Source organism: Mytilus edulis, chromosome 8, assembly GCF_963676685.1.
Source record: "Mytilus edulis chromosome 8, xbMytEdul2.2, whole genome shotgun sequence".
NCBI lineage: Eukaryota > Metazoa > Mollusca > Bivalvia > Mytilida > Mytilidae > Mytilus > Mytilus edulis.
Genome location: NC_092351.1, coordinates 43,321,772 through 43,349,287, shown reverse-complemented (window position 1 = coordinate 43,349,287; position 27,516 = coordinate 43,321,772). Strand labels below are relative to the sequence as shown.

At 31.7% G+C, this 27,516-nt stretch overlaps 1 protein-coding gene across 1 annotated transcript; it reads left to right on the top strand.

The window, feature by feature from the left end:
- Positions 1-27,284, top strand: LOC139485630 (uncharacterized). Its single transcript, XM_071270249.1, has 8 exons — positions 1-527; positions 18,981-19,152; positions 20,997-21,100; positions 21,788-21,913; positions 22,919-23,101; positions 23,862-23,974; positions 24,450-24,588; positions 26,274-27,284. Exons 1-8 carry the CDS (start codon positions 461-463, stop codon positions 26,756-26,758), a joined length of 1,389 nt encoding a protein of 462 aa, XP_071126350.1. The 5' UTR covers positions 1-460; the 3' UTR covers positions 26,759-27,284.
- The last annotated feature ends 232 nt before the right edge of the window (positions 27,285-27,516 follow it).

Sequence of the window (27,516 nt, the reverse complement as noted above, 5' to 3'; positions counted from 1 at the left end):
GAAAAACATCATTGTGCATTTAACGTATAGGGATAAAGAGTGTACAACAATTCATTTTGTAAATGTGCTTGGTATTGCACCACTGAGTTTAAATAATGGGGTTCAAATTCGCTTTTATCCGCGGAGGTTTTGAAATGTGCTGTTAAATATTTAAGATTTTCTATTGAGTGTTTTATTAATTACAGAGGATTAAAGAATAAGAATATAATCATAATATTTAGTGTATTGGTTGTTTAAAGTGTATTGATTAATTTCATTTTTCGCGTTGGGAGTCTTATTTAATTATTAAAGATCCGTAATTTAAACCAGAAGTAATGTTCAGACTCATTAACTGTGATTTTCATTCTGATCATAATTTACAATGATAAAGCAAAGTTGATAAGTTGTGAAACTGGCGTGTTATTTTTCTGATTTCTAAAAAAGGAACAGAATCATATTCACGCCTTTTTATTTGAAAGAAATGAAATTTTACAACAAACTTGTGGACGTTATTATTCTCCTCTTCATCGTCATCATTTCTTCTACTGGTAAGTACCTTTTTAAAGATTATTTCCTATCGTTTTTATGTCTTTATACATCCCTGGCTTTCAACAGTGTGTTCTTTGGTGATGGTTAATCAAGAAAAGTGCATCGATCGCAAATTATCAATGCTATTTCTATTTCTAACAAATACAAGGAATTTGGATATAGGAGCATTGTTCGCCACTGGACGTTAAGAAACCAATACCAATACATAACCGTTGTTATAATAACATAAGCGATGTATAAATTAGATTTATTCCGAGTGGTTCATGTCAATATCTGAACCTGCATCGCCTTATTAAAAAAAAAATGAAAAAATGAAAAAATAAAGATTCAAACCAAGGACTTTTTTCAATGATTGTTCGTTACACATTCTATTTACATTTGTAACTTTGTTTCAATTTTAAAAAGAATTTATGAACGCAAGACATGTTAGAATTTATTTTGTTCATCATTTCCGTTACGCATTCTAACAAAAACAATAAACTGAAGATAATTTGTTATCTGTTTCTAAACAATTGAAATAGGAGGGATAGGTTGGATTTGAACTGAAACTACAAAAAAAATTGAATACTAGTACGTTGAAAACTAGAAAACAGTCAATATTACTATTTTGGCGGATTCAAAACTTGTTGAATACCTTTGCATGTACACTTAAATTGGCGGATTTCTTTGGCAATTCAGTTCTATACGCGAAAACATTGAGTAAGCGAAAATTTGGACCCCGCAAAATTAGCTCGCTAAACGGTATCAAATGCAATCTTATCATTTACGGGAAGGTAACTAGAAATATTCCACCATAGTGTACACCAAGACTCATGGTAAAAATATGATTATAATATACTAGTCTACAAATGTTAGTAACATTTTGATCGCGTTTTCCAACGTTCGTTTACTTTTTGAGCCACTGTGTTTTTCATCAGTAGTATGCGCTTCTCCATTAATTTCACGGTTTTGGCCTATAAGAAAGTACGTGCCATACACCAACATAAGTGTAAGAAATAATTTTGTCAAACCTTATGAAATATGCTATAAAACGTTTTAATTGGTGCCGCACTATTGTTGAACATTTAGTCGTTGGTTTATTTTCAGTTCTTTGAAATTTCGAGAATACAATATGGGTATCTATGATTTTGGTCATTTGTCAAGCGAGGTTTTGAAAAAAAACTTACTAAATTTATAAGCTAGTACCTTTAATTTAATGTCTATTGATCATGTTTATAAACTTTTTTTTACATGTTATCTAAGTTGTCCTATTAACATGTATGAAATATTTGCCACTGAACGTAAAACAGACAATAATCATTTTCTTAGAGAGAACTTTTCTTAGAATTACTTTGACTTCCTTCTCTTTTAAATAGACAACTTTCGAGTTCGATGCATTTCCGTCAAAAACTCTAGTGAACATCATTCGTGAGTTTAAGGGCATCGTCACTTCCGTTCCAATATTGAGCGAGTTGATTGAGAAACTATAATGCTATATTGCACGAACTATACGGCAAATCAAATTCTCATAATTGACAATCAGCACGGCTATCATTTGGGAATTAAGTAGTTACAAACAAATATTATTTCTAGTTTAGACTGCACAATGACGATCATTGAGACGTTTGATGAACGTTAATAGTACAGGCAATCCCTTCTATGTGGTAGATGACGTCATAAAGGCGTACATTGATTGTATAGAACTAAATTGCTAAAAATGTTGTACTGAGTTTTCTATGTTGTGTTATGGACGAGTTTTTTCCGGTGACGGATGAACTCGAAAGTGGTTTATTGGATTTCTGTAAGCAGTCTCTCGGAGTACAGCTGCTGATACATGTATATTAACGAAAGACATGATGAATACACACCAACAGGTTTCCCTTTTCCCCATTCAGACGTGAACAAAGATACATGCTTATTGTTATAAAAAATTTGGATTGTTTATTATTGTTTTATAACCGTTTAATATCAAATGAAGAATAACAACAGTTTTTGTCATATTTTGGATATTTAAAGAACGAACAATTACAATCATCGCTCTATAATAGAATGAAATTCAAAACAGTGTGGCTGTGGCCATTGATTGACACATTAAATTCATCCATTTACTGGGACAATTTAGGTGAACGTTTGTATGTAAGGACCATTGCTCACTGTGTACGTTTTAAAGACACTTTAACTATGGGGTCACCAAAGGTTCTCAACACCTTAATAAAGTAATTCGAAAAAAATAATCAGAAATAACACGATGTTTTGATTTATATCAATTATATAAATCAAAACATAAAGGTTATTTCTGATTAATTTTTCGAATTATTTTATAATTAAAGGCGTTAAGAAACCTTGGTGACCCTACAGTTTAAATGTCTATCGTAGATTCGTCGTGAACAATGATCGTTACAGACAAACGTTCACGTAAATTGTCCCAGTCAATGGATGAATTTAATGTGTCAATCAATGGCCACAACCACACTGTTTTGAATTTCATTCTATATACGTTATATAAATAAAACAAGGTACAAGCAAATTTAACTTCATAGCTTACTGAAAAATGAAATAAATTATTCGCCGGAGCTCGGAAAAGATCGTGTTAGACAAGGCTACCAATTTACAAAACCCACTTATGAATTTTAATGACAAATAACCTCATTGTAATAAATGGAAATAAATTGAATAAACCCTTTTCATTTTGTCAAGTGAAGATAAATCCCCAATGACAAATTTATAATACATGTAAAAAGAATATCGAATTTCCGATTTATGTGCATTTATTGTCTGTTTAAACGAAACTTTATTGCTCGACTAACTTTCTTGTATTTAAAAACAAATGAAACTATGAGGTTTTGAATACACAATGCATCTTATATAGACAGATGAGTTGTTATGTTCTGATTCAGATATTTAACACATTGTTTAAAACGTGCATTATATGACATAATCAATTGATTGAAGAATTTCCTTCCAAGTTATATGGTTTCGAATACTTTGGTACACAATTTAGTCAAAATGAAGATAGTGAACGAGTTTAAAAGTGTTATAACTTGTTACTTTATATATAGAATGTAAGGAATACTTGATTGAGTCTCTTCATTTACATTTCAGACACCCCCTTTTTCCGTCGGTATTCTGTCTGGATCGTGTTGATCATTCTTTTGTACTGAGTTTTCTATGTTGTGTTTACTGCTGTTTATCTTTTTGTTGTTTTTCCCGGTGTTTGACTTATGGATTTACTATTCATTGGTATCGTGTACGCCTTTCTTTTACAACAATTGACAGCTTTTTTAAAACTACTTCATTTTCAGTATTTTATTTAACTTAATATAGAGAGTACAAAAAAATGTATGTTGTAAATCGGGAATGTGCTAGTTTCTTTTCAGCACCCCTCACTGGTCGGATTCCTGACTTGGTGTCTTCTCCTAAATTCCCTTTACGGGCGGAATTTGCACGTCTGATTCTTGAACTAGTAATATTTTGTCGCTACTATCTCTCATCTTTACATTCAAAAGTCAATGTTAAGGGCATATGATACAGTTACAGGAGTGATATAATGGCGTTTCTAACCTAAAATGTTATTTTCGCGACGTCAAACTGTGACATATCGGTAAAAGATGCATTTTCCGACTGGTTGTTATGCTTAAATTTACACAGATATAACTTGAAAACGAGTTCATGGACCCCTCTTTTTTTAAATGGCGTTAGGTTTGCATGATTACGTATGATGATGATTTGTACCAATTTTAATGTACATATCAAGAGAATATTTCAGTAAATAAGATTTTCATAATGTTTCTACTGTAACAAAAATCCTCTGGTGTTTATTTGCTACAATAAAAAAGTTAGATGTGACTATATCGAAAGGATAGAAATGTAAAAAAAAAATTTTGAGTAAATGTTTAAATTTTCGACCCCTTTTATCTCTGAAAGTAGCACACGCAGATATATTTTTTTATTAAATATTTGAATTGCATGGTGAATAATAGCTTGCATGCAAATTTTCGTAAAAAAAATCATCATTGGAACGAAACTATGGTATGCCCTTAAACAGAACAACTGTCGGTTTTATCTACAAGTACTAGTGTGTACGTATCAATCTAATAGGTGGTGAACATATAAATATCATGTAAAAATAAGGAGATAATGTATTATTCCTAATTGACAACTATCCACCAGAGTTCAAATACGTTGATCTTAGCAATTATAGGCAACAGTTCAGCCTTCAACTATGTAAAAAGCCTATGTAGTCGGTTATAAAAGGCCCTGATAATTCTCAAACTTAAAAACAAACTGCCTAGTTGTTTATCTTCATATTCAACTAACATTAAATTGGCTTTGTTACAGACTTTTCTGTTTAATATATACTGCTTAAAACCAATTATTATCAATAATTTGTATTAGCAATAATTTGTATTTTGCATATACTTATTAAATGTAGTTATTTGTGCAATCTTTAATCTTGTAAATCTAAAATACGTTTCAAAAGGGTATTTCGTTTCTTTTTCTCATAATCCCATTACATAGGTACAAATAACAAAACCATTTCCTTAATCACTTAATCGTGTTTGAACTTTGTTTAAAAGATTAAATTGGTGGGAATGAAATTATTGCTAGTCATCAGATCTTGAAACCGTAGCAAGGTTTGTTCGTTTTCTATAGGGTGTTGATGATGATATATTTTTGTTTAACGTCCAGCGGCAAATTACATACATATTCGGTACGAGAACATTTAATGCGATCTGATCAGGAACTCTGCGTATTACCAGACGGACACACTAAGCCGGATATTTAACATACTAGTCCAAGGAAGACCTGTAACCCTATCAGAACACTTTATTTTAAATTCGAATTTACTAATCTTTGCTCTTTCTCCTCAATGTCATGTCATGCGTACATTGTACTAATTAGTAGGGTGTTGGTTTGAAACGAATACGGTTCAAACCCATGGCCTCCCGTAAACAATCGAGGGGGGCAAGGTACTGCGGTGAAAGTGCTGGCAAAGAACAGATATGGTATGCTAAATTTGTACTAACTTATAGGTTTGTGCAGTTATTAAGCTTATAAAACAAATATCTAAATGGACCAGCAAAGTGGATGTAATGATATAAGAATACACATAGGTGTTATTCTTTGTTTCAAGTACATGTAACTCCACTTTTACTACTAGTTTCAAATGTGGTATTTTTCACGTTTTTTCCCCAAACATGAAAGAACAGTTTTTCTAAGCATCTTGCCTCGTTCATTGTCCGTTATTTGAATGGTACAACTTACGTCCTTTTTTTCTAACAGACCTATACATGTAGTTTCCTTACATGTAAGTGCTTGTTACTGATTGAATATTGAATTCAACGGTCAGTGAAACACATTGAATTACCACTGCATATCTAGGAAAAACTGCTGATTTGCATCGACTGTACATTTAATTGCCTATGTCAAGTTAGGAATATTGGTTAATTCAGTCTTTTGTAGTATCTGAAAGGATAGAAAATTTGAATATTTTTTTTTATTTGTATTGAACTCAAATGTGGCTCACTCTTTAACAAATCTTAAATACGAATATTTGTCGTTGTCAAGGTGTCACTTTAATCCCTCACATGGGTGCCACATGTGGAGCTGAGTCTTTTTACCCTTCTGAAGCAACTGCTACCACCCCGAATCTTTGTTGGGGATAACGTGTTGCTCAGTCTTTAGGTTTCTATGTTGTGTTATGTGTACTGTTGTTGTCTGTTTGTCTGTTTGTCTGTTTGTCGTCTTATTTTTTAAGCATATGACGTTGTCAGTTTATTTTTGACTTCTGAGTTTAAATGTCCTTTTAGTAAATTATACGTCTCAATTTGTTCAGTTGATTTATTTCCAAATGACTATGCATATATATTTTGTAAATTAATTACACAAAAGATTTTTTTATTAAGAAATGATCCTTAATTTGATGCTGGTGGAAATAATCAATAAATATTTGCATATATTGCAATAGTAGTGGCTAAGTAAATATTTTTTTAAACTGTAAAATGAAGAAAAAAAGTGAGTCAAAAAAAAATTGATAAGGCACAAATCAATGATCTTTAAAACATCACTCATATTGTCATTATATATCGTATGATTGTTTAGATGTGTATCACGAAATTTGATCAAGATATATTTATGGTACAAACAAGTAAACAAATATATGTGTTAACAACACATTGTCTAAGGTGTTTAGTTTATTTCACGGGTCATTAGAACACCAATTTCTCATAAAATACAGTCATTGATAAAACTGACAAGTGACATGGATACTCGACTTCACTAGAGCACGTTTTAAGTTGATGTGGTACAAACAATTGTTTACTTCATTGATTATTTATTGACAAAGTATTGATGTCCAACTTATTTTATCTAACATCTCTCTTTGTTATATAAACAAACAAACAAAAACAAAAACTAATTTTAACAAAAATAAACATGTTTTCAATCATTTTAGACATGAAAAAACTGTGAAGTATGAATGTTAACGAATTTTGTAGAATATTAAGATAGCTTGGCAGCCACCAAAACAACGGTTAATCAAGAGTGGCTACGAAAGATTTGCTAACGTCATCTTATTAGGAAATTAGGAAATAACATTTTGAATTACTGGTATAGGCACATTAACAATTGAGTTAGAACACTACGGATTCATAGCTCAATAGCTTTTTATGTTAAATTCTGCAAATAGCTATTTTGGATCTTGAAACAAAGTGACAGTCATTTCGTGTGAAAACTATGCCTTATCTTGACTATCCACACACGTTTGATTGAATATCGGAATGCACTGATTCCAGTGAGTCTGATAGTACAAATACGGTTACGTCTTATATGAACAATAGGACACTATGCCCTGCTATTTCAATTTCATTTATTTATATTTATTATACAAATGTTTCACAGTGGTCCAAAGTCCGTAAGCTTTCGTTTGATACCAAAATGACCTTAATGTTTTACTTATTGACACAGTTACAGCTACATGAATGCTTAGGAACTATTTGGCTTAAACTATGTACTACTTTCCTTAAGATCTTTCTGGCCGGGCCCGACTTGGTTACGTTGAGGTCTTACAAACTGTGGATGCCCTGTCGAAAGGTGTGGAAATGGTAGTTTTTGTAACACTAAAACACGTTAAGAAAGACATCGTTGTCTGAAAACAAGATAAATTATTTTTGTCTAGTAATATTGAAATAAGAGCGTACTTGACATACTCTATGATAATGAGAAGAAGCGGTATGATTGCCAATGAGACAACTCTATAATAATGAGAAGAAGCGGTATGATTGACAATGAGACAACTCTCAACAAGAGACCAAAATAGCATAGAAATTAACAACTACAAATGTACAAAAATGTGTATAATTATATGTTTATTTGTGTTCTTTGTTTTAATCACCATTTCTAACCTTTTTTCTCCAATTTGAATTCTTTAAAATTGTCACCTGTTGGGCCTAGACAAGTTATGAATGATTTCAACATGCTGAAAAATGACAGTAAAATAGTAAAGAATTTTATCAGCTACATGAACTCGAACGAAATAAGATAAGATTGTAGTTTGCATGATTACACAGATAGCTAATGTTATTGTCATTTACCGAATCAAATTACATTTACTGTCAAAAAGCGAACGTGAAGTCATTGTCTAACCCTTTGTCTACGATTTTTGGCTTCGCAAATTTATTAGACCGGGTACTTCTGAATTATAAATGAAACCACCTAAATATGGTTGTTAATAACATTTGAACAAAAACACCAAAAAAAACTTATGACTCAAGAACAATATCTGTTTATCCTGATATGATTAATAAATTTTAAAAAATATGTCAAATCGTGATCAAGTATAAGCTACATTATCATTCCATAATTTCACATTTGAAATCATTCATTCTTATTACGTAAAAAAATAAATATGACTCTTCCATTATTACAGAATGCTTCAAATAACTATTAATTCATTATGATGATTATCTTTTGTAGACATATATGATAATGTATCAAATATCAAATAAATACAAAATTATCCGTCTATGATATATAAAGATCCAAATACTTTCCATTATATTTAAAATATCTTCATGATCATATTAATAATTAAATTGGATCGTTATATAACTGCTGTGTGAACGGCTGCATTAGTATTGGTTGTCGTGTAGGGAGTACATAGCCATGCTAAGATGCATTGCAATTTGACATAATTATTCTCAATTATGGAAAAAGGAAAAATAATGAAATCATGAAAAAGAGTAACCCCCTTCTTGGCCCTTTGTTATTGCCACAAAGGGTCAAGAAGGGGGTTTCGTTTTGGTCCAACGTTTCTTTATTCCTATAGACCAATTTTCTCTATTGTACAATTGTTTGCCCATTAAATTCTAATCGTTATATTCTAGCACCGTATTTTATACCCTATGTTTTTTATACCTTTAAGTTATTGTTTTGGCCAGATTTTCTCTTTTGTTTTTTTGTCTTCCTACACTTACATGTAGTTCACTTTTAACCTCTCATTCTCTTTTCTGCAAACCACATCCACAAAAATGACCCTAAAATTTATCAAAAATTTCTAAGATCATTTTTTCCAGAGAGAATTGAAATCTTAGTTTCTTTATAATCTATAAATTTATAAACAGACAATCTAAGAATAGTTGGTTATAGAAAAGCCTTAGTATTTCGAAAATTTGTAAAGAAGTATGTAAATGGCCATTAAAAATATCTTATTTACTGAGAATTGTGATTATTGTATCAAATGTGTTGAATGTATGGTCAAAAACGTGGTTTTTTTTTTGGTCTCGACGAATGACAATTTTACATATAGCTTTTTAGCTCACCTGTCCCGAAGGGACAAGTGAGCTTATGCCATCACTTGGTGTCCGTCGTCGTCTGTCGTCTGTCGTCGGCTGTCGTCGTCTGTCGTCGTAGACTATTTCAAGAATCTTCTCCTCTGAAACTACTGGGCCAAATACTTTCAAACTTTAACTGAATGTTCCTTAGGGTATCTAATTTATAAATTGTATCCGAAGTTTTGATCTATCAACAAACATGGTCGCCATTGCTAAAAATAGAACATAGGGGTCAAATGCAGTTTTTGGCTTATAACTCAAAAACCAAAGCATTTAGAGCAAATCTGACATCGGGTAATATTGTTTATCAGGTCAAAATCTATCTGCCCTGAAATTTTCAGATGAATCAGACAACCCGTTGTTGGGTTGCTGCCCCTGAATTGGTAATTTTAAGGAAATTTTGCTGTTTTTGGTTATTATCTTGAATATTATTATAGATAGAGATAAACTGTAAACAGGAATAATGTTCAGCAAAGTAAGATTTACAAATAAGTCAACATGATGGAAATGGTCAGTTGACCCCTTTAGGAGTTATTGCCCTTTATAGTCAATTTTTAACCATTTTTCGTAAATCTTAGTAATCTTTTACAAAAATCTTCTCCTCTAAAACTACTGGGCCAAATACTTCCAAACTTTAACTGAATGTTCCTTAGGGTATCTAGTTTGTAAATTGTATCCGAAGTTGTGATCTATCAACAAACATGGTCGCCATTGCTAAAAATAGAACATAGGGGTCAAATGCAGTTTTTGGCTTATAACTCAAAAACCAAAGCATTTAGAGCAGATCTGACATGGGATAATATTGTTTATCAGGTCAAGATCTATCTGCCCTGAAATTTTCAGATGAATCAGAAAACCTGTTGTTGGGTTACTGCCCCTGAATTGGTAATTTTAAAGAAATTTTGCTGTTTTTGGTTATTATCTTGAATATTATTATAGATAGAGATAAACTGTAAACAGGAATAATGTTCAGCAAAGTAAGATTTACAAATAAGTCAACATGACGGAAATGGTCAGTTGACCCCTTTAGGAGTTATTGCCCTTTATAGTCAATTTTTAACCATTTTTCGTAAATCTTAGTAATCTTTTACAAAAATCTTCTCCTCTGAAACTACTTGGCCAAATACTTCCAAACTTTAAATAAAATTGAGAAAGGAAATGGTGAATATGTCAAAGCGACAACCACCCGACCATAGAGCAAACAACAGCCGAAGGCAACCAATGGGTCTTCAATGTAGCGAGAATTCCCGCACCCGTAGGTGTCCTTCAGCTGGCCCCTAAAATATGCATAATAGTACAGTGATAATGGACGTCATACTAAACTCCGAATTATACACAAGAAACTAAAAATTAAAATCATACAAGACTAACAAAGGCCAGAGGCTCCTGACTTGGGACAGGCGCAAAATTGCGGCGGGGTTAAACATGTTTATGAGATCTCAACCCTCCCCCTATACCTCTAGCCAATGTAGAAAAGTAAAAGAATAACAATACGCACATTAAAATTCAGTTCAAGAGAAGTCCGAGTCTGATGTCAAAAGATGTAACAAAAGAAAATAAATAAAATGACAATAATACATAAATAACAACAGACTACTAGCAGTTAACTGACATGCCAGCTCCAGACCTCAATTAAACTGATTGAAAGATTATGTCTTCATCATATGAATATCAGGTACAATCCCTCCCGTTAGGGGTTTAGTATCATACTATCATAAAATATATGAGAAGAACATAACCCGTGTCATGCCAACAACTGTTTTTTTTTAGAAATAAATGTGTTTAGTTCCGATGCAAAGACCCTATCAGTGAATCAATGTTAAAGCCAAAATATGCAATCTTTAATGACCTGACAACAGTATCGTAACTATATCCCCTTTTAATAAGTCTATTTAAAGGTTTTGTTAGTTTCTGAGGAGAATACTGACATTTTTGTGCTTTATAAAGAATATTTCCATAAAATTTTGGATGTGAAATACCTGAACGTATAAGATGTCTGCATGTTGAGTTATATTTACGAATTATTTCCTTATACCGGTGATAAAATTTAGTAAATGTTTTGACCAGTTTGTGATATCGAAAACCCTGGTGTAATAATTTTTCAGTAATACATAAATTTCTCTCGCTAAAATCTAATACATTGTTACATACACGAGCGAATCGTACAAGTTGAGATATATAAACACCATAAGATGGTGACAAGGGAACGTCACCATCTAAAAATGGATAATTAACAATAGGAAATGAAAAATCATCTCTTTTATCATAAATTTTTGTATTAAGCTTCCCGTTTATGATATAGATATCAAGATCGAGGAAAGGGCAGTGGTCATTGTTATCATTAGCTTTATTTAAAGTAAGTTCTACAGGATAAATTTCTTTAGTATACATACTGAAGTCGTCATTATTTAGAGCCAATATATCATCCAAATATCTAAAAGTATTGTTAAATTTTTGTTGAATGTTCCTTAGGGTATCTAGTTTGTAAATTGTATCCGAAGTTATGATCTATCAACAAACATGGTCGCCATTGTTAAAAATAGATCATAGTGCAGTTTTTGGCTTATAACTCAAAAACCAAAGCATTTAGAGCAAATCTGACATGGGTAAGATTGTTTATCAGGTCAAGATCTATCTGCCCTGAAATTTTCAGATGAATCAGACAACCTGTTGTTGGGTTGCTGCCCCTGAATTGATAATTTTAAGGAAATTTTGCTGTTTTTGTTTATTATCTTGAATATAATTATAGATAGAAATAAACTGTAAACAGAAATAATGTTCAACAAAGTAAGATCTTCAATTAAGTCAAATTGACCAAAATTGTCAATTGACCACTTAAGGAGTTATTGCCCTTTAAAGACTTTTTTTACAATTTGTTCATCATGTTGACTTACTTTAAAAAATCTTCTCCTTTGAAACTGCTGTATCAATTTCAGCCAAACTTAGGCTAAATGAGTTTCAGAGTATCTAGTATAAATTTTATATTTTATTTCCTTGTATGTCAAGAAACATAGCTCCTATGGCTAAAATAGAACATAGGAGAAAATGATAATTTTTTTTGGCTTTTGAAGAAAATAGGACGATCCAAAAAACATTTAAATAAATTGAAAAGCCAAAATAATCATTGATGAGAGATTTAACCAAAAGAATTAAGGTGAGCGATTCAGGCTCTTGAGAGCCTCTTGTTTTGTACTGTTACGCAAATAATAGAGATGATTGAATGTAACTATTGATATGATTTAAATACTAAAAATATTATTTTAGTCTATTAATCTGCACTAAAACCTTGCCCACGTAATAATATTATGTATGTGCACTGACCTAGCAGATTTAAGGGATTAATCATATATAAATCTTGCCTCACCCGTTAAAGGTGTACTGATTCGGGTCAGATATCGACCATAGAGTACCTTTGGAACTCCAATTTGTGCAAGATTTCATAATTCAAATAAGCATTGTGACAAACTTTTTACGTTCAACTTGATATAAACGTTTGATCCTTTTTTAACGGTGGCGTATCAGACTGCTTTCATATTTTTAAATATCATACTTCATATATACAACCAGATTAAATCAACCATTTTTAAAAGAAATAATTATACGAACGGGATATGACAGTTGCGTTCCATTCATTTGATGAGTTTAGGCTTTAGATTTTATAATTTTAATGATAAAAGAGACTTCGATTTTTGTTACCTGTCAGTTTTGTCGTTTGTAAGAAATTGTCTGTTTCATATTACTGATACTATAAAAATAAATCAATTAAATAATAATTTTCACTTATTCTAAGTTATATTTTATTAACCTATTTTTATTTTAGAATATGGAAAAACATTTTTTTAACATTGTGGTACAAGCCATTACATGACTTCCTCAATTAACAATATAATTTGGGTAGTTGAATTTCATCAATCAAGGGTTAACTTACATCGATACTTCGTCTTTGTCAGTGTTATGCAATGAAAAACACCGACTCTTCGTCTGTGTAAAGGGTTATGCGATGGTGATAATCGATCATCCGTCTGTGATAGTGTTATAAACATTGGTTGCGTTCAATATCGTAGCAGCTACATATATCTGAGGGAGGGTAGGAGGGGTCCTGATCCCGAAATCCCGGGCTTAAAAACACGACATCCCGACATCCCGGGCTTAAAAACACGACATCCCGACATCCCGGGCTTAAAAAACACGAAATCCCGAGGTCCCGAAATTCGAAGAATTCCCGGATCCCGAAAGGGTCAATCCCGAAATCCCGAGCTTAAAAACACCCGATCCCGGATCCCGAAAGGGTCAATCCCGAAATCCCGAGCTTAAAAACACCCGATCCCGGAGTCCCGATAAAGGTCCTATCCCCCCTCATATCTACATAGAGCTACGTAGATTTTTGACTACTGAACGTGTAGATAGCCTAGCTGCTAAATAGATCTCCACGTTCAGTCTAGCGTTCAGTAGTCAACAATCTACGTAACCCTATATAGCTGCTACGATATTGAACGCAACCATTGTAAACATCGATTATGCGTCTATGTAAAGTGTTATGTGATGGTAAATATCCCATGCATACTTCAGCACGAGGTTTCTATAAAAGTCTTATTGGAAGCACAATGATAATTTATTCGCTAGATATAAACAACAATGATCTGCTACTTTTAAATGTTGCAAGAAATTGTAGACGCCCATCTATGTACTAATTAATCGTCTTAACATTGTAAAAGTCATTTGTACTAGTTAGGAAACTTTCAGATATTTATAACAAAACAAGAAAGCTTAGCCCAATTTTGATTTGGGAACAACCAAAACGTTAACTTTTTTTTCTTTTTTTTTTATTTAAGGATGTTTGCTTGTCATGTTTTGGAATTTTTGTCAGATTTTCGAAATCCTCTGGTTTTATCCATTTGAATGCCCTAAAAAATTTTCCCATTGACCCCCATTTTTCTTTTGATTAATCTTTTACATGTATAATTATTTTTAATAGATTTTGAGAACTTTAACTGGTCAATACTAAAGGTATGAACAATCAAGAGAGAACATTTTCCCGCCAAAATTCCAAATGGCTAATATCTCTAAACAAGCACATAGACCCCTATTTTTTTTTTTTTTGCTTTTTTTTATTCCTCAATTACTACCCTATCAATATACACTAGTGTTATGGAAAGCTATTTATTTTGAAACTGAGCAGCGAATGTCTTTAAAAATGCTGTTTGTTTGTAATTTTTATTTTTATATAAGAACAGTTGACCGAAAAGAGACGAACAGATCTCTTCTTGTCTTGTGTATTGTCAAATATTCTGTAGTCATGAAATTGAAAGTGGCTGTTTTTCAAAAAAACTTGCATAAAGCCACACCAATTTAATTTCTTGTTCTACGGATTTTTGGACTCCAAAAATTGGGGTGAGCGAGCGATTTGAAAATTTTAATAAAAAAAAATTAATTTGCAAATTTTTTAGGCTAAGCTTGAAAAGTAAAGGAGACGATTATATATATTTTTTTGTAAACATAAAATAGTAGGTTTTGACAATATTAAAACTTGATTTATCACTTGTACTTTGACATTTCTTTAATTTATGAAGTATTTTTACCCTGTTCACCAAGAAATAATTGTATAATTAAATCTGGTCTACGTATGTGTGACTGACAATGAGACAATTCTCCATCTAAGTCATAATCAGGTTGGGAACAACCCCTTAATGTTATAGATATCCCTTTTATGATGGGTCAATATAAGTTATAATAATTTATATTTCTTTGTAAAAAACACTTTTTAGTACAAAAGGGCTCATATTTTCCCATTGTATTATATGTCTCTGATATATAAGTAAGGGGGAACGAAACCAATGTTTTGTTCTGTACAGGTATTTCCTCTGTTATTAATCGGAGCACTCCCACGTTGGATAAATCGCTTTCATGCTGAAACAAATATTCACACGGATATTTACACAGTGTGATGGGGTGCTTATGGGTTTAAAATCGTTATATACAGGTTAGACTGTGATTTTAAAAACAAATGTTGATATCTTTTTATAATATTTACAAAAAAACGGTGCGGGATATAGACATGCTTACATTTCCGGATGCAGGAAGCGGGAACATAAAAATAAAATAATTTTGTTTTGAAAAAAATAGGTGCGGGCGGGTCCGTCGAACAAGGAATTAAATTGGTGTGGCCTAAGGAAAAATTTGCAGTATAGTCATTCTTGAAAATCAAAATTGAATAAAGACGAATGCATAATACTTAAAAGTACAATGAAATAAAGTGATTCTTTTACATGGTATACTGATTTAATCTGAACAGATAACAATCCTGCAAACATTACCATTAACTTTTCATAAACCACACCGAAATAGATTTGACTACACCGTTTATCACCTTTTATTCATTTAAATTCGTTCATTTAAATCTGAAAGTGAACATTTAAATACAATTAGAATGTCTCAACACAGACAAAAGATTTAAAATTGCTTTAAATATATAATGTTGCATTCGAAATATATTAAACCACTTCAAGTTAACATATTGTATAATTTCTGATGTGTTGAACTTGCATTGACACAGTTCTTTCTCAAATATTAATGAATACATTTGTATATAGTGAAATATCAACAAACGAATGAATTATATGAAATCAAATATATAACTAATGGGACTTTCGTAGTCTCGAATTATATCAAACATATAATAAATACTATATGCAAACCACTGGTTTTGAAAATAACAGATTGACAAGTTCCTGAATGCAAAGCACCGATAAATTAGAAGAACGACTCTAATAAAGCCGGCATTTCCTTTATTTAAACATTTACAAGATACTCTTCGACGAGGGACTATAATATATTGTGTCTAGACTAGAGAAACCATTCGTACTAACAATTGATTAGGGTAAATGTGTGACGTTTTTCTATTAATTTCTTCTGAGTGCAAATATAGATTTAATTAAAAAAAACATCAATATTTGAATTGATGAATCAACCCTGAAGAGTAACTCTTTTACTCCACGCCATCGTCCTTATAAAAAACGAGGGATTTTTGTTTGTTTGTAGGTCATTTTGTTTTCAAGTGTTTATTGGCGATTGCGGTGAAGGTTTTCATAGGTCTGTCACATATGGAATAACTTGTCTTCCAAACATTGTACAAGAGATCTCAAACTTTCATCAAGAGATATTGATTTGCGATATGCGTATCTGTTGCAGTCAAAAGCAGAACGTTCATGTTATAAAAAATACATGTGATAACATTGTTTCTTTCAATCTGAGATATGCAGAACCTGTGAGGAAACTAAACCTTAAAATAAATACTTCCTTTTTTTTTAAACATGTAGTACCAAAATACAAATTTATCTTAAATTAAGTACTTAGTAGCATTTTCCGCCGTTAAAACACGAACTTTGTTAAATACCAAATAACAACAATATTATTTTAATCCATATTAACCTTATACAGGAATGCCGTGATCGAATTAAACTGAATTGTGCACTTCTAAGCGGTTTAAACCAATACATGTATTAAAAGGATCAGACGCATACTAAATTATAAAAAAGAGTGAAACTATAGCAAGGGGGCGTCGAAACAGTGTTAGTCAACAAAACACAGACAACTACGAAGCCATATAAGAACATACATAGAGTGATTTTTTTTTAGATTATTGTTTGAATTAAAGGTTGCCGTGAGACAATGAATTAAGAGAAACACTTTTAAGGAAGTAAAATGCTCGTTTAATGAACACCTATATTATAAAATCAAGTAATTATTTTGGTTTTGGTTAGTTTCCCAGTATTTTATATTCCTCATATTTGAGTTATTAGTTTTTCATTGCCGCAGTGTTCTTGTAGATTAGTGTTATTCAAAGGAAAATATTTCATTGGATGTGTTTTATTTCTCCACTGGTCGAAAGTATATATTAAAATTAGCATTTGCCAATTTGCAAATTTATATAGGAATCATCAACTGCTTCACCGTCCCTTTGTATGGTTTTTATCGGTTTACGACACCTGATCATAATATGTATGTTTTGTCATTGTATCTTACACAGTATGTATCTCTTCTCGGTTTGATGACGAGCATGCATGGTTTTGAATATACGTACATCGATAAAGTCTTATTCATGTTCTGGAAGTACACCACTAATTCATGGTCCCATTGCTTTCTATGTTAAATTCCTCCATTTCAAGCAGGCACACCTCTTTTGTTTTAAGATCAAATAAAGTGGCTATTATTGCATTTCAAAGCAACACTTTATGGTGTCTTGTACTGGAAAAATCAACATACCGTTAATTGCATATAAGAAAGAACTGGTTCCCGGAAATAAGGATGTACCAAAACAGGTACATCAGATCTGACAAACAGACAAAATGTACCCTCTTTTTAAAATTTGGTGCAGTTTTTTTAATATTCAAAATGAAAAGTCCAAAAGTGTTCTACAATGCTCACCAGTCCTTAATCTTTCATTTGATACAAACAATACCTAAATATTCTACATAATTTGAAAGTTACACTGATGCGTAGGAACTATTTTGTGTTAAATATGTACTACTTTCTGGTATGTGCTTTCTGTCCGGGCCCGAATTAGTGGTGTTACACCTTCTTTAAGGTAGATAGGGTGTCTTCCTCCATCTTGGATTTTGAAATACTAGAAAACAAGGTCTAGATCTTTGATAAAATGTGCAAATTTTTATAGTAGTAGGTAATTCATGTGAAAGAATTGTCATTAAAATATAGAAAATGCCATGTTTGATCATATTTATGATTGTATTTTACAAAAAAAAGAATTCTTCTGTTTGATTTATTTTTTTCCAACTTTGTCAAATAAGGGGAGGCAACTCAAATACAAGGGCAGATAATTCAGATAGTGTTACTTTTTCTATAGAATGTGTTAGGAATTTACCCATTTTTACATGTAGCAAGAAAACGAGTCCGGTGACCCCATTTTTTCTTTTTCTTATCTGAAAGCATAATATTGGGGCTATCTTCTCATATTTTATCTCAAAATTCTATGGTGTGGGTTGCGTTTTATGGCGGAAAATTGGGTTTTCCATGCATAATATATACAAAATCTTGACAATTTTGCACAACCTGTAGTGTGAAAATAAGTCCGGTGACCCATTCTTTTTATTAATGTTTTTAAACAAGCAGGATATAAACTACATTTTGGCAAATTATTAAAAGATTCTATGGATTATAATTTAGACACCCCATCTACCTTAATTAAGTGTTTTAATGTCTTGTTATGTCTCGTTAGAGCTGATCTACATATTTCACACGTTGGGTAGATGCCACTGCTGGCGGACGTTTCGTCCCTAGGGGTACCACCAGCCAAGTACAATGTAGTCCGCACTTCGGTGTTGACATGAATATCAAATATATGTTTATTTTTATGGATTTACTGTTTGCAAATATATTCATTATTTGAATTACAAATAATTTTCTTATTCTAGGCATAGATTACCTTAGACGTATTAGGCACAACTTTTTGGAATTTTGGGTTCTCAATGCACTTCAACTCTGTTCTGGTTTGGCTAACTTTTTTTTTGTTATCTGAGTGTCAATGAACAGTTTTATGTATACGACACCCGCGTCTGGTGTATTAAATTATGAGCCTGGTACCTTTGATAAATACTTTCATTACTCCTTTTTTCGTCAATTTTTCAGATGCAAGTTGTTCATTTCCTAGTGAGATATCAGGCGTATGGCACAGCGCCCACAAAGGGGCATTAACATTCAACGACACCCATCTAAATGGGTATCCTATATATATGTCTGTTGCAGTGCAGTCATTAAACTTTTCATGCGAAGAGAGTAGCGGTGATTATTATATGCTCAAGTATGTATAAAACACATGTATTAACAAAAAATACCGTAATTCAAGGTTAATTCAAATAATAGAAGTTTATAAAACATGACAAATTCAAACGCTCGACTACATTTATGTCAAACAACGGAATGATTATAAGAAAACCAAAAGTCATATTCAAGACTTGGTACAGGCACTTTCCGAAGAAAATGATGGATTAAACAGAGTTTTATAACCAGTTAAAATATTTTCCGTTGATATTACTGTTCCGTAATTCAAATTATCCGGCAACACTGAAATTTTGTACTTACTGTCAACATAAGGCAAACATTATACTATCAAAATTATAATTATGTTCTAGTATCAGTCAATAAGCCAGTAACCCAACAACACAAAAGCAAAAAACAGCATAATAATGAACGAAATAAAATATTCTACTTTCTACAATAAAACATGCATACGTATTTACAAAATAATAAGCCTTAAACAACCCTGATGCTTTAATTACAAAAGAGGTATGATATATCAAAATCGTATTATGTTGAGGAGAAACCAACAACAACATCACGAGGAACCACAAGACGAAAAGACAAACATCAGGCTACAAAACACCACATACAACTAAAGACTGAGTCGAAGGAACACAACCCAAAACAGGAGGTTATCTTATGTACTTTCGAGGAATAGGCATAACCCACTCTTGATGTCGTAACGACCGAGTTGCATAAGTAACCATTCGTTGCAACGTCACATTCGTTGATGTCAATATAAGGCCAAAAGAACGGGATTGTGAGAAGTCTAGCTACATGTACCTATAAAACCAGGTGAAATCCACAATTTTCTACCTAAGAAAATGCCTGTACCAAGTCTGGAATATGAAAGTTGTCAATTCGTTTGATGTGTTTGAGCTTTTGATTTTGCCATTTGATTAGGGACTTTTCATTTTGAATTTTCCTCGGAGTCCGATATTTTTGTGAACTTACCTTTCGTGCGTACAACAATCAGAAAATATCCTTGTTCGTCTGTTGCACAGATATTACTGAACTGTCTATCATAATGGCGTCTATAAATGTTTGACGGCACGAGAACAACTTAACCATTGCTTCACCATTGCAACAACATTTCATCAAAAGTTAGGCATACATCCAATATTTATTATCATTGATCTGCCATCAGCCAAAGACGACAGAAGGCAAAGAAATGCATACAATAAATAAAATGGAGATGTGGCAAACAACCAGCCAGACTTCTATTGGTAGCGGGCTAGCTATAGAACAGTTATTTTCGTCTTTTAAAGATTTTGTACTATAATGGAAAACAAACGGAATGTTTTATCTGATCTAACAAAATGCACATTACATTGATTATTAGCAAAACCAAATCGTGATTATTTGCAGAAGGTATTCTGGTTTCTTTCTGTAAAACATTTTTGTATATTCAAATATACAAGCGTAACATATTACATGTTTAGTACAGTATAATAATTAATAATCTCAATGTCCATTTGTTTTATTTTATTCATAGCTTACTTCAGCAAAGTAAGGCTTTCCTCTTTTTTTCGGGTCACGCGAATAAAAAATTAAAGCGCTCCACAAAATTTCATAAAACTTTTGTTTTTTTGTAAATTTGAAATTTAAAGAGCAAACATTCTTTGATCACATGATATATTAAAATTTAAAAATAAACACACAACAAAATAAACTAGTTACATTTTCAATAATATAATACTTATTTAGTTATGAAATTTTTTGTTGTTGTTTATCATCAGTTTCAATTGTAGTTTAAAAGTCACCATTTTTTTTTTAATTATTATGAATAATTCTGTATTTTTTTTTAATTATTATGAATAATTCTGTATTTTTTTCTGTCCACAGAGCAACAGAAACAGCTTTTATATTCAACAATGATATAAGAGCATACTTGTGCTTGTATTTGAAAAGAATATCTGAATATAAATATTATTACCAGTTGGGTACAAGTAAGTAACATTATATTCTACGAAACTTCACAAGAAAGATTGAAAACTATAGAAAAAAATTACTCAGACACCTACTAATTCAGACAACAAAATAAGAACATACCGAAAGAAATGATATTGGTATAATAATGATAATAATACTTTATTCCAAAGGCAAGTACAGCTTATAGAATATATATAATACAATACAAATTAATTATACATGCACTATATCACATAATACGAGAAATCCTCTCAGAAAAAAAATCAACAGTACAAAAAAGTCATGCATCATTTCAAACAACAAAATAACAACAGCAAAGTTTGCGCTGAATGACACAAAAGGAAAATCAATTGAAAAACAAATTTGACTATTGTAGAAAAACGGACATACAATAACTAAGTTTTTATATTTTGATTAAAAAGTATTGGAAATGAATCAAATTCATGTATAAATCTAATTGTGAGGCTGAAATATTCTTGTCGTCACTCTATATATTTCCCATCTCCTCTTCAAATTTAAATAATCTAAAGTGGAGAACGTAGTACATGTGAGATACACACTAGCACATTGAACAAGTGATGAGATTAACAAAATTAAAAAAAAAATGATTATGCAATTATCAAAGATCATGTATTTATCTAGGAATTGGTCATACTAATATAATTATAATTATAATACAATTATATACCTAACTCCCTTTGCAGCTGTGGACCTTACAAATAATGATCATATCAAAGGTACCTTAGAGGGTTCAACTGTAGTAATGTCTGATGTCTGTAATAGGGCAACACCTTATGAAGACAGTACTTATATAGTACTAGTTAAAGATGGTAGGTCACATTCAAATCATAAAATTTAACCTTATAAAGATATCAAAAAGGATTGATCAGATGATGCAGCTTAAATGTAATTGTTCATATAACAGTTGTTATATACAGGCTGAACTCCGCCAACCTAATATATTGTTTGCAGATATCAATCCTAATTACATTGCCTGAGAAAACTTTAAAACAAACAAAGCAAGCAAGCAAACCGAACCTTTAACTAGCTAGCTTTAGGATAACAGCTGTAAATATAAGAAGGATGTTCGATCTTCTGTTAAAAAGACGAGCATTTAAAAAATAAAAAGACTGTTGGTAAAATTTGAATCGATAGTATATACATACCAGAACTTAAAAAAAAAGAAAAAGAAGAAAGGTTAGTGTCATTGTTTGTAAGATATTATCACTTGAAAATTTGGCTGGGAAAGATTCTCTCTAAAACTATATATAATAAAATTATGAAAATAAAAGTAGGGTATAGGAGAAAAGAAACATATAATGGCACTACATGGATAAAACCAGAGGATTCCGAAATATCTGACAAAAAGTCAAATTAAGAGTAGCTAACATCATTAAATAGATCAGTGGTTTAAACACGAAGTATAAAAACACATCGAAACAAATTATACTCGTAGTAGTTTATCAATATTCAAAGTCGTGAATTGCGTAGGAAGTGATAAATACAAGTAGCAAAAAAAAGTGATAGAATCACACGAACTCCAAAAGGAACAAGAACGAGTGCGTCAACTGAATATTTGTCTCCTGATTTGCACGATCCACTACCCCTGTGAATACACACACATTGTTAAAGTGTCAAGACGACTTCTTTTAGTATCTAAGCAAGCATCACCAACAGCGACTACGTGTCGCTTGTGAGTTGAAACACCGAAATGTCGTATCAGTCAAACGATTCGTGATGGTGACCATAAAACGTATGAAGTAACGATTTCAAAGATTTTTTTTTCAATATATTGTATGATTATTTAATATGTATTTTTGTTTTTACAATTTTAGGTGCCCCTGCGTCAGGAATGGGTGAAGCCACATGTTCGAACGCACTATTGGCTAATTACGGTTCTGTATCAATAACTGCTGCTTCCGGAGCTTCTTGTACCAGCACAACGTTCGATGGCTGTACTGTCAAAACTGGACAGACTTATACCTACGACGGAGGATGCTCTACAATCCCATTTTCAAGTGAGTCGGATAATTTCTAAATGGAATTTTAACTTATTGAAGACTTCATATCAAAGACCAAATATAACAGTTAAAGATATTAAATCAATATCTTAAGTAATAAAAATAATATTTATTGCTGGCCATTATCGTCATAATTGTGATTCTCTTTGATGTTAGTATCTTTTCAACAAAGAACAGCAATGAATTAATCATTTGATTTACCTTTGCCATGTGATTAGGGACTTTCCGATTTGATTTTCCTCTGAGTGAAGTAGTTTTGTGATTTTACTTTTTAATCAGATTAAAGTACATCTTCTTCATATTTTTACATTTTGATTTATTGAAAAAGAAGAAAGGATAGAAGATTGTCATATACGTAAGAGATTTTGTTAGCTATAAAACCGGGTTTAATCAACCATTTTCTACATAAGGAAATGTCTGTCAGAAATATTATAGTTGTTTTCCATTCGTCTGATGTGTTTGAGCTTTTTATTTTGATTTTTAAAAGAGACTTTTGTCCTTGAATTGTCCTTCGAGTTGGTATTATTTTTACCTTTTTCAACAATTAAAATCATATCAAATATATTACAAAGATCTTAATTTATAAAGGTGTTTTGAAAATTTTGAATAATACATGTATTGGCAAGATGTTATCGCTTTAATGTCAACGTTGTTAATGGTAACATTCTTAGTTTTCCGTTGTCAAGACAAATACTCAATGCATTTAGGCTTTGATGGTGTAACTTTAATGTCAAAATACATTTATTTTATATCCTAGGTAGTGGGAACTTTGTATGCATGAAATCTGTTACAAGTAATGGGTATGCATATTTATCTGTATGGAACAACGACACCAGCGTCGCAAATGGAGACTATCAGTTTTCCTGTCTAGTAAGTTCTTTTTTTTTCTTTTTTAAATACATTTATTGAAAATCACCTGAATATAATTTACATTTTATAACCAAGGAAAGTATACACAAGGGGCCCTGTGTTTACAATGAACTATCGTCCAGGGATAAACGGTGGACTCTAATATAAAACATCTTCTTTTTTTTATATTTTTTGCAAACATAAGTTATACATGCATATCAATTACACAGACAGAGTTTGCGTATAAAAGATTTATAACATTCTACAGTAAATAAAATACATCAAAAGTCCTAAAAAGACACACTACAATCTACACAATAATTTATCTTTACTTATAATTGACATTTAATTTTTTGTACTTTTAACACCTGGATTACCTTGTTATGTGTCTATTTAGTTCGTAATATATAAAATGTACAATTTATTTTAGAGAGAATAATCTGTATTTTTTAAGAGATTAAGTTATTTGCATCGAACATCTTTTTCTTCCTTGTAGGTAATAAGTCAATCGTCATCAGGAACAACTACGTACGCTACAGAAGTACCCAATTATTGTTCCGATACAACACAAACTTCAACGGCCCTTCCTTCAGGTGCAACAGAAGGGAATATATATGTGTTTTCAAGTCAGACAGGTATGTTTTCCCACAATAAAAAAACAAGTAATTCACGCTATCCTATGAATCTTTTAAAGTTATCAAAAAATGCAAGGTAGATAAACTCCTTATAGATACCAGGACTAAAATTTTACATATATGCCAGACGCGCGTGTCGTCTGCAAAAGACGTATCAGTGACGCTCGAATAAAAAAATGCTTAAAAGGTCAAATTAATCACGAGGTTGAAGAGCATTGAGGACGAGCATAGCCGCTTGTCGGAAACAGTGAATAAACTATATTTTAAATGAAACTTAAGAAACTATTACCAAATCTCCCATATTCTTACCATCCCTTGCGCCAACTATTTGACATACATATATCTTTAACATCTATGGTGTGCAAGGGTAAATTCACTCACAAATATGAAACATATGAGACCTATGCCAGGTGGTTAAGTCATTCAGCGGCCGGTAAATTTTCAGAAATTTTTCGGCTGTTGTCTGCTCATTGGTCGGCTTGTTGTCGCTTCGACACATTCCCCATTTCCTTTCTCAATTCTATTATAATTTATGTAAAAAAGTATTTAAGATGGTTTAGTCTCGAGCCAAAATGCACACATATTTGTCTCACGTTTACACTTAGATATAAATAAGTCACTGTTAAACACACACGTGTTTTCAAGTCAAACGTGCATGTCGACAGTCAGTGAAAACGCAATACAAAAATAATAAAAACGTAAATATATCAAATTCTAAATTCATAAAAAAACATTTGGTTCAACATTTTTAAAAAGGGTATTTAGTCTCAAATATAATTTTGTTTGTCTTATACAGCAGACCTCTTTTACGAAACAAGTATAGCTCTTCAATGACATTTATTCTCTACTACACGTATTTTATAATTTTCAATAGAACATGAAATATATTGAACTTTTATAAACTCTCAATATGTTTATTATTTCAGAAACCTGTGGTAAGTGTAACTATATAGCTACATTGATGAGTTCTCATACATAATTTCATTTTTGAATTATTCAGATACTGAATAAAGGACTTCGTACGGATATCATTTAACTATGTCGACTTTAAATATGAACTTTGTTCAAAGTTTTGAATCTGATAATGATATAATGGAAACATTCTTAGAATATCCTTGATCACTCGAGTCTGAAAACCAGAATGTATTTCATATTTTTGTGATGATGTATGTTCACAAAAACAAATTGTCTTGTCTTTCAAAGATAATTTTATTTTTCTGTAATGCAAGAGCTATTTAACTGTTTACATTTTCAAGCTTAAATAATACCTCCTCATTCATGTGTGCATGTGTCAGGTTAAAAATGATGTATATGCTGCGTCCAGAAATAACTATACTCGATAGTTATTATTATGAAACTTTTTGAAAATATTTGATCGTACCCGATCTCACAAAGTCTATCTTAATCTTTGTGAGAACAATTCTTCTCAAACCGGTGCACGGAACCGTTTTAAAATAAAGTTGAGGTGATAATGTTTTTTTTTTGTTCCATGATGACGGCCTCAGTAGCATCCATAGACATAGAACATTAGTTAAGGCGCTGTTCCTTACTACTTTTGTAGTCTTTTTTACTGTGCATGTACTGATATTTTATTATCAATTGATACCTGCTACTCTTTGATTGTAGATTTTTAAAAATAAATAGAATACTAGTAATCTACATATTATATAATAATCTCATTTCAGCTACGATTGTTGAAGGGCAGTCAAATGCAGTGTTTTATGCTACCATATTTTTTGGAGCTTTGACATTGATTGCCGTCACGGTGTTGATAGTTGTTCTCTTGAAAACAAAAGGGTGTCCGAAATGTTGTTGTCCACCATGTTCTTGTTGTCGCCCTTGTCCGTCATGTCCGTCATGTTCCTGTTTCCGATGTAAATCTTGTAAAAGAAACAAAGTTGGAGATAGTGGTGAGCACGATCCGGAATCTGGCGAATACACACAAGATGACGGTAGACCAGATGACGTGGCAAATACAATATTTAGATTGCCACCATTTGATGCTTTCAAACCGAAAAGACCCATTCCGATTGGTCCAGTTGTGGAGGCAAGTATAATGCCGTTGCCTAAGGTTGAGCCATTGTATGCTAGATATACAGACAATAGAATAAAACGAACTGCTTCAATGAGGTCCATTGGAAGTATTTTTAGTTTTAAAATGAAGTTTTGATACAAGAAAACATATTTGGTGCGCTTCAAGTACCCAGTTTTATTTGCATTTTGTATTCTGTGATAAAATATATTGCTGTACTCTAAACTTAAACCTTACTGTATATTAAGTATGTTATACGACAATGGCATTTGTTTACTGTGTGTAAAGATGCTTGCTCATCATTCTATGCATTTACCAGGTGACTCATTAATGTGCAACCATATATTGCATATTATGAGTTTTGAATAGAGCCAATCATTTTGTTGAGAGACGTAGTTAAAAAAAGTGATAGTTTCTGAAAGGATATAGAATAACGTTACTTTCGAATTAATTGAACGGAACTCACCTTGCAAAATATTCTTTTATCGTTGAATGATTATTCATATGTTCTTTCTTTGATCTTTAAAATAGTAAAAGGAATATATTCGAAAAATGAATGGTTTCAGATTGTAATGGTTTATTATTTTTAATTGATTGTTATTTGTTATACATTTGAGTTGAACATTGTTGTATTATTATTTTGATAATTAAATATTAATTCAGATTTGTTGTTCTAATATTAAAATTGTTTAGTACATTGCAATACAAACTACAAGTTTAATATAAAGTGACATTATCAACGATATATCTAAATTAGTACTAGATGATGTAGATGTGAGTTATAGATGCACTATCCAGGTCATAATGAATAGTTGATCGTATAGGGTTCTGGATAGTTTTATTAATGACCGAAACTATGCAATAAATAACGATGTAATTATCACATGGAATATTGA